The 8,777-nt window shown below is 44.5% G+C and overlaps 1 protein-coding gene across 1 annotated transcript; it reads right to left on the reverse strand.

Moving 5' to 3' along the window:
* Positions 1-319: 319 nt before the first annotated feature.
* LOC123071442 (ethanolamine-phosphate cytidylyltransferase) lies at positions 320-5,066 on the reverse strand. Its single transcript, XM_044494998.1, has 10 exons — positions 4,664-5,066; positions 3,234-3,626; positions 2,544-2,779; positions 2,222-2,358; positions 1,854-1,925; positions 1,675-1,742; positions 1,414-1,531; positions 1,197-1,256; positions 977-1,099; positions 320-863 (listed from the first exon to the last, which is right to left on the reverse strand). The coding sequence occupies exons 2-10, from the start codon at positions 3,602-3,604 to the stop codon at positions 792-794; spliced, it is 1,257 nt and encodes a 418-aa protein (XP_044350933.1). The 5' UTR covers positions 3,605-3,626; positions 4,664-5,066; the 3' UTR covers positions 320-791.
* Positions 5,067-8,777: the final 3,711 nt, after the last annotated feature.

The raw sequence follows: 8,777 nt of genomic DNA on the forward strand, positions 1-8,777 counted from the left end.
GATTTTTTTTATGTACAAAAAAGACTCCAAACATCTCAGAGACAGCACAACACTTTTCTTTCTCACGCCAATGTCAGGTCTGGAACTTTTGTTGCTATGGCAAGGACTGGAAATCATTTTTTCAAAGACAAACGGTCCTACCGCCGATTAAATTCACCAGTACAAAGGATATGCTATTCAAGTGAATCACAGTTTCAATTAATTTTGGCAAGTAAAAATACTACTGACATTGAGCACAGATAAATCCCCGGTGCACCGTGGTACAGTTAACACCAAATACCAATGAACAAGGGAAAAATACCAATGAACAAGGGAAAGCTGAACATAACCTTCTCTGGTTAGACAAATCAAACAAATGCCAACAGGTCATCAGTAGGTTGTTTCTCAGCAGTATATGTACTTTAAACTATAACTTAGTACAATTAGGAAGTATGCAACTCTAATCACAAACCTTCAAGTAATAACATACAAGAATACAACAATGGTCTGCTGAAGGTGTTCAGCGATGAATATTTCCCCTCCAGGGATAACAAAGTAAAAAAAGAATCATGTATGTGAATTCTTGCTGTTAAGTGGACATTCCAGCCGAAAAGGGCAACAGTAGAAGAATGTGGCAGTCTGTTAATTTATTTCCTTGAGCTGATTCCCTCTGCCGAATGGCCATCAACTTATCACTGACTACTTTCTACAGCTGAGGAATTGTTGCAATCTGTTGTAGAATAACTCTTCAATGCAGAGAGGCGCCATATATTTCCTCAGGTTGCTGCAAAAATGTAAGCTCCTTTGCAGCATTAGTCTCCGTAGACAAATTTCTTTTGCGTGTAGTACTTGTCTTCACTCGCCTTCTTTTTCAAGTTTCTTTTCTGTTCACAAACCCCAAGAATGCTGTTTAGTAAGGATAAACAGGACTTAAACAAACTAAAATAGAAAAATAAATTTGTATCTATCAGGCAAGTCGCACTGTGGGAGTGTATACCTTGTATGCTTCGTGGTTATCAATTATTCTTGTTGCGACCGAAACAGATGTTATTGTTTTGGGGCTTGTGACTACTTGGAAAATACCCATGCTCTTTGGAAGGGCATACGGATCAACTTCACTCTGCAGCAATGCATCCATGAAGCTTCTAGTTCAGTTTGGGCAACTAATTTAGGTAAGTTTGACATCAGGATACATTAGATTGTAATTAACAACTTACAGCAGAACCACCCTCGGCTACTGTCCCATGCACAACCAATGAAATGTTGAATGTAGTGATCTGCGGCATGTGAAAAAAGAGAAGGTGTGAGGGTCTGCTAACAACAAACATCTCTGCAACGTATACAATACAGTCATTCTTGGAAGCATATGCTTGAAACTTACCAAGTCAGGTAGGAGAAATAGGTTGAAACAACTTATAGAAATTTATAACATACCATATCCCTTGAAACCTCCAATGGTGCGCCTATTATAACTTCGTCAACATAGCGACAGGCGAGCACACCCAGGGTACGCTCATGGAGGTGCATGATAGGAGGATAGCCTCTTTTTTCCCTGCACAACTGGTTCTCATAAGCATGGTATATCTAACCTTATACAATACAGGCTACATGTTTTTTCTGTAGGAACACATAACATATATAATATATGGTCAACAAGTTCCCTTCATAATCCAAAAAAATATGTTAAATAAGCACCTGATGGACTGGTCATCATGAACACCAACAAGAAGGAAGTCACCAAGTTGCCTAGCACTTCTAAGGATCTGCATTAGACAATAACATAAAATTTGTTCAATGGCAAAATATGAATCCCACCGAAATCAAACTTTGTGAGTTATTGAGAAAATTATTTGCATGACAACCACAAAAGGTACCTCAACATGACCAGCATGGAAAAGGTCAAATGCACCATCTATATAAACAACACGAGCACCTGGCGAAGGAGCCTGAACACACATGAGCATATGTTTCAATAAATGAAATAGAAGGGCATTGACATAATAGAAGGGCATTGACATAGAAACATGTAAAATGGAATTGTAACCTCCTGGAAAGAGTAAGCATTAAAACCATGATCAATATGGTACAGTGGAAGCATTAAATGGTATTTTTACATTTAGTTACATTAATAGACAAAGATATAGCAAGCCATTTTCTTTGTGTTCCCTAGAAGGCTGATCAAATAAAGGAAGAATAATAAGCAACATTGGCCTTGGGGATGGAGTTCCCTAAATTATCATACCTGCCCATTTGAAAACTGCATTATCCGGCGGGAAGTTGGAAGAAAATTGGATAGCTGGGTTTTCATCTGATCGCATGATTTCACTCCAGCATTCTCGTTAACACCCTCTTTATGCTTGAATGTTTGCAATATTCTCCCTGTGTGGACAGATTGTTCTCATGTAAGATTGCAATGGACAAACAATGAATCGCCTACGATGAGCATGAAAACATTTTCAAGAAATGCATGATCTGCACCGATACAAGGCTGTAAATAATAAGTAGCAAGAGAATATCTGATCACCCAAAAATAGTGGCTTTACTAATCCACATGGTAATCTTACCGACTATATCGGTGCTTGAGACACCTTCAGTACGCCTGATTTGCTTGTATCGTCCAGCCTTCTTTGCTAAGGCATAAGCATCCGTTCCATCAGGTAGAAGACAAGGATCATCTCCATGTATAATGTAATCAATGTTGTATTTACTGAAGAGGGTATTCATAAATTCTTCTGTAATCTCATAGGGTGCATTGGGTATGACTTCATCCACCCACTTTAATCCACTAACAAGCGTCAACCTAGGGGGTACAAACATACATATACACAGGATGGTAAGTTCAAATGGAAGACCAAGATCCTGTACATCTATCAAAGCTTAGTAATTTACATTTCCTGCAAAAATAAGATAGAACTAGATCATCTCAATATTTTTTATAGTCTGAAATTTATATCCTTTGAGGCATGCATGGCGGTAATGTAACTTCATCGACGATATAGTTGAGTGTATGCGAAATGAATCAGCAGATCTTGTATTATGCATGAGAAGATTAGAAGAGAATCATAGCTATTACAGTAATTTGCAATCAAAGATCAAGTAAACAATGAAATCCAGGAAGTCCAGGTATTCAGAAAAATTTCAGATAATATCATACTCGTAATTGGTTTGACAAGCCAATCCTACTGCTAGCGTCGTCAACACCCTCTGTTGAAACAGAATAATGTATTTCACAGGACAAGTAGCGCCAGTAGTACCTCTCTTCCATCGAAAGCACAGGCGGGCCCTTATTCGCCACAATCTCCTCATCACTGACAACGCCGACTACCAGTTGATCTCCCAGCAACTTGGCCTGTCGCAACGCGTTTGCGTGGCCGTAGTGCATGAGGTCAAAGCATCCATCCATGTACACTCTCACGGGCCTTTGCCGTTCCTTCTTCTTGGGGACTTGTCCTAAATATGGCCAAAAGTATGGAGCAAAAGGAGCACCAATTCCTCCAAAATAACCCGTAGATAACCAAAGAATTGCAACAGTCACCATAACTCCTCCAATTCCAAAAAACTGTGAATAATATCCGCCATTCCAGAGCCCCTGGTTGTTCTCAAATGCCAGCAAACCCATCATCATTTTGAGGTGTAGAAGTACTGCCCTGATATGGGTTCAGAAAAAAGCAGCAAAAATGAGACCTCATAATCGATGCATCCTCATGCAAGAAAGGGTATCCTGTATGTAATTACAAAGGAAACGAAAAATGTCTCGTTCTCCAAACTTTGTGCAGTTCAATTTCTTTTGTTATGTTTGGAACAAGAAAGTGACTCAAAAGCAGATGTGCCTTTTCAATACTTTATCATGAAAGGATGGATAGATACTAGACGTATAACCAGGACTATTTGCATTTGCTCAACGTGCTTAGCTGCGAAGTCATGTTTGACCAAATCCTAACCACCAGATATACTGGAAAGCTACAGATTGAGCCAAAAAAAATTGTTGGAGAAGTCAGAACAGACTTAAATTGCGTCAGTTAGAAGCTACGTAGCAACTAGTGGAGCTCAAGAATCCACGAGATATAGCCATAAATTTTGTTCTGAAGAAATATTTTCCAATAACGTCGATTGTTCAGACCACTCTACAAAAAATAGCCCCAGAAGACAGGAACATGCAACAAACCGAAGTGACTGATCATCTGAATATGCACTGAAGGAAATTCTGGCAGAATAGGGAGCATATATGATTTCCAACTCTCTGAGCCTCGAATTGTAACCAAAATCAAGCGAGGGATAATCTGATTCTTAGCTCAAATTTTGCATCGCAGCCAACCATGCACAACCAAGCAGAATCTAAAGGTGCGTGGGTCCAAGAGAGACAGGAGCACAAACGGAATCACGAGAGATGGGAGAAAACGAATAAAGGCATCGGCCCGAATTCCCCCACCATCGAAATGCTAATTCCAATGCCGCAAACGGCAGAAATAATCAAGTGGCGCCGCGCATGCATGCGCCCACCTGCCCACGATCCGTGCTCAAACGCGGCATGGATCGATCACCCTAAGGTACGAGCAAACGCTGAACGGAGGAGAGGGGGGGAAACAAGCAACGCCTAGGAATAATTTCCGGGGATTTTCGCTTCCTTGAACAACAACAAGAAGAAGAACAAGCCGAGAGATTCGGAGACAGGAAAGGCGCGCACCGGAACGAGGGGGGCAGGCGACCGGCGGCGGCGGCCGAGATCGGGCGCGCGGCGGCGAGATTCCGCGGGGATCTCCGCCGGGGCGGCGCGGGGCGGGGGGGAGAGCCGCCGTCCCTTCGTAGCGCGGGAGGAGGCCGGGAGGAGATCTGCCTGCCTGCCTGCCACTGCCGGGGCGCGGTGCTGCGTGTCGCGCGGTGCGGAGAAGTATCTGCTTTGGCGTCTCGCTTGTCTCCGTCTGGTGTATTTTCTAGGGGAGGCCTCCGGAGACGAGACGAGACGACAGCTCTTCCTTCCCCCTCCGCCTCGCGTGTGGTGGTGTGGGCACCCCCTCCACCAACTGATTCCCCCGCGGGGCCCACCTCCTCCTCGCTATAATATCGCGCGTCTGACGCGTCCTCCTCCCTTCGCTCTCCCTACGATTCTGCGCCGGCTCGCCGTCGGCCCTTGTCGACGGCCGGGTGCCCACTGCCCAGCGCACGGCGCAGGACCGACCTCCCGACTCAGTCTGCCCCTGCCGTTACCCCGGCGGAGAGAGCGAGGGGGAGGGGCGTGAGGACGGGAGAAACGGGTCCGAGAGGGCTAGCGTGGAACCATCGCCGACCAGAAGAAGAAAAAATCTCCTGCTACACTTTTTATTATTATCAAAAAAGATGGCTCCTTTATATACTGTATTTCACAAACAACCAGAGTTTACACGACTATGACAATTGACAGGATGAGCAGGGAGTTCACTCGATTTAGCCAACGAGCCACCTGATTGGCACCACGGCAATTGACCCAAATTTTGTACTTACGCGTGCTGCGTGGATGGCCACGGCATTACCTACGGTACGGTGCGACTCCTCTACCACCACATGGCATTGGCTTGTCGAATATATTTATACGCAAGGGGTTATATGGACTTAAAGTTGTAATTGATTTTTCTTTTTTTAGAAATTGGAGTTGTAATTGATGTGGTAGATACGGGTCGTGTAGGAGTTGGACACGTTGTATTTTATGTCGTTTATATGTTAAGAGGCACCACACATTCTAATCCACGACGACTTGATAGCTAGGTACGCGAGGGAGCCAGTGGCTTGTGCCGGCGCCCGGGGGCCGGTGTTGCGGTATTTTAGGAAGGAGCGTCCGTAGTCATTACCTGAGGATGTAGCCATCGGTGAACCCCTTAACAAATATCGTGCATTGATGTGTCGTCTACGATCTAACATTAGTGTTTTTATTTTAGTGCCATTGGCATTGGCACATGTGGCTGGCAACAAAAAAATGATTTAGGGCCGGTTTTTTCATTGATTATGCAGATTCTAGATCTTTATACAAAAAAAAAAAGCGAGACAATATGGCTATGATCCTTGTTCTAGCGATTTTGGCTAGTCTTTCGGAAGAAAACAATTTTAGGTTACACAAGACAAACAAAGTATTAATAAGGAAAAAGCTTACCTTCAACCGACTGATAACGCTTGTGCGTCCGTCGGCTCCGCGTCCGTCGGATCGTGTGTTGATCAGACGGACGAGAGTGTTCCTCGCTTCCGCGTCACGCGCAGACATTTCTGAAACTGGGTGGTTGTTTCAGGAATCATTTATGCAGCTGTAACGCTCTTGCGGTGCTCCCGCAGCTCCTTTGTGTCTATAAGGGCGACGGTGGTGGGATCTGGTAGGGCGACGGCTGGCGGCGACGGCGGGTGGTGTGGGGTGACGCGGGCGCATCCAACGCGGTGGCGACGACGACCGCTTCGGGGTCGGCGGTTGCCAGCGGCGACACAAGCAGGTACGGCCGCGTGCTCCTTTCCCCCATTTCTGGTCGGCCCTGAGATGGTTCTCCTCTGCTTGGCGGCTCCTCCTCGACGGCTACATGCCTCATCGCAGCGGTGCTCTGTTGTAGGGAGACGCTCTTCGTCGGCGCCACCGATGTAGGTGTTGGACTGTAGATGTGTAGTTGTAGCAGGGGATTGGGATTTCTCAGATCTGTTGTTGTAGAAACTTCTCATTCCTTTGTAGCTAAAATTGGCTCGTTATAGTAATGTGCTGTAGGAATTTTTGTAGCTCAAATTGGCTGTAGGTGCTCCGTGTATGCTATCCGTTTGTTGTGCTAGTAGGTAATCTCTTAATGTTCTAGGTTCTCTTGTCCTTTGATGTTCTAGGTTCATGTAGCTCAAATTGGCTAGTAGGTAATCTCTAATTTTTTGCAGCTCAAAGTTTTCTGTAGCTTTTTGTCTTGAATATAGTGATACATTATTTTGATGTTCAGAGAGAAGTTTCTGTAGCCAATTTGATGTTCAGAGAGAAGTTTCTGTAGGAATTAGTGATGCATTAGTGAAGGTTATGCTTCAGGAAATCTTGTACTGCTAGCTTATAGCACAGGAAACTTAGTTTTTGCTTCTGAAACTACATATATGTTTTCTTTGAAATCTAGTTATTGTTTTCCAATATTTTGTATGAAATGTAGGTCATGTTTCAATACTTTTCTCTGAATTTTAGCTCATGCTTACATGACAGGTGTAATTTACCTCATGTTTATCTAATTTTAGTTGGATTTAGCTGATGTTCTCTCAAACCCGAAGGGAAAAGCTTACCTTCAACCGACTGCAAATAGCTATGTGTTTCTTTGTGTTGATAAACAATAAGTAATAGAGGAGATCATGTTGCAGAGATACAAGAAGGAGATACGGGTGTAGGGTTATTTGATCTGGTCGAATTAGTTTCAGGGGGCACAACCGGGGGGTTTGTGAACCACAATGATATTTCAGAGAAACTTACCTTTCTGAAACTAGTTAGTAGGTTATGTCTATAGCTTATGTTTCTGAAACTACATGAATCTTCAACTTTTTGCTTCAATACTTTTCATTCTCTGATAAATAGATATGCATTGCTGATAGTCTCCATGTTTTGATTTTTGCTCTTGTTTTGCAGCATGCCTATCTTCCAAACTCGTTGGTCGGTAAAGCGGCTGCGCAAAATAGCCAATGCCATCAAAGGGAAAAAGAGAGATGTAATAAGCAAGTCCAGCTTCGGAGATTTGTTGTTTATATCTCCTTTGGTCCCTCCTCCTGAAGAGCTTCTTGATTTCATTGTTATGAACATTCACCCTAAGAATCGTGTGCTGAAGCATGTAATCTTCGCATTTTTTGTATTTCTTTTCTGTTGCATAACACCTTTTGTTTTCTTTAATATTCTCACAACAACTACTGATTTTTTTGTGAATTGCAGGATTAATGACTGTTGGGGAACGTAGTATTTCAAAAAAAAACTACGCACACGCAAGATCATGGTGATGCATAGCAACGAGAGGGAAGAGTGCCGTCCACGTACCCCCGTAGACCGTAAGCGGAAGCGTTATGACAACGCAGTTGATGTAGTCGTACGTCTTCATGATCGACCGATCCTAGTAGCGAACATACGGCACCTCCGTGATCTGCACATGTTCAGCTCGATGATGTCCCACGAACTCACGATCCAGTAGAGCTTCAAGGGAGAGTTCCGTCAGCACGACGGCGTGATGACGGTGTTGATGAAGCTACCGACGCAGGGCTTCGCCTAAGCACCACTACGATATGACCGAGGTGGATTATGGTGGAGGAGGGCACCGCACACGGCTAAAGATCAATGATCAACTTGTGTGTCTTGGGATGCCCCCTGCCCCCGTATATAAAGGATCTAGGGGGGCGGCCGGCCAGAAGGAGGGCGCGCCAAGGGGGGAGTCCTACTCCCACCGGGAGTAGGACTCCTCCTTTCCTAGTAGGAGTAGGATAAGTGGAAGGAGGAGAGGGGGGAAGGAAAGGGGGGCGTCGCCCCCTCCTTGTCCAATTTGGACTAGAGGAGGAGGGGGCGCGCGGCCCTGCCTTGGCCGCCTCTCCTCTTCCCCACTAAGGCCCATGAGGCCCATTATACTCCCCGGGGGGTTTCAGTAACCCCCCGGTACTCTGGTATATGCCCGAACTTGCCTGGAACACTTCCGAAGTCCAAACATAGTCATCCAATATATCAATCTTTATGTCTCAACCATTTCGAGACTCCTCGTCATGTCTGTGATCATATCTGGGACTCCGAACTACCTTCGGTATATCAAAACACATAAACTCATAATACCGATCGTCATCGAACGTTAAGCGTGTGGACC

The sequence above is a fragment of the Triticum aestivum genome, chromosome 3B (genome assembly GCF_018294505.1).
Source record: "Triticum aestivum cultivar Chinese Spring chromosome 3B, IWGSC CS RefSeq v2.1, whole genome shotgun sequence".
Taxonomy (NCBI): Eukaryota; Viridiplantae; Streptophyta; class Magnoliopsida; order Poales; family Poaceae; genus Triticum; species Triticum aestivum.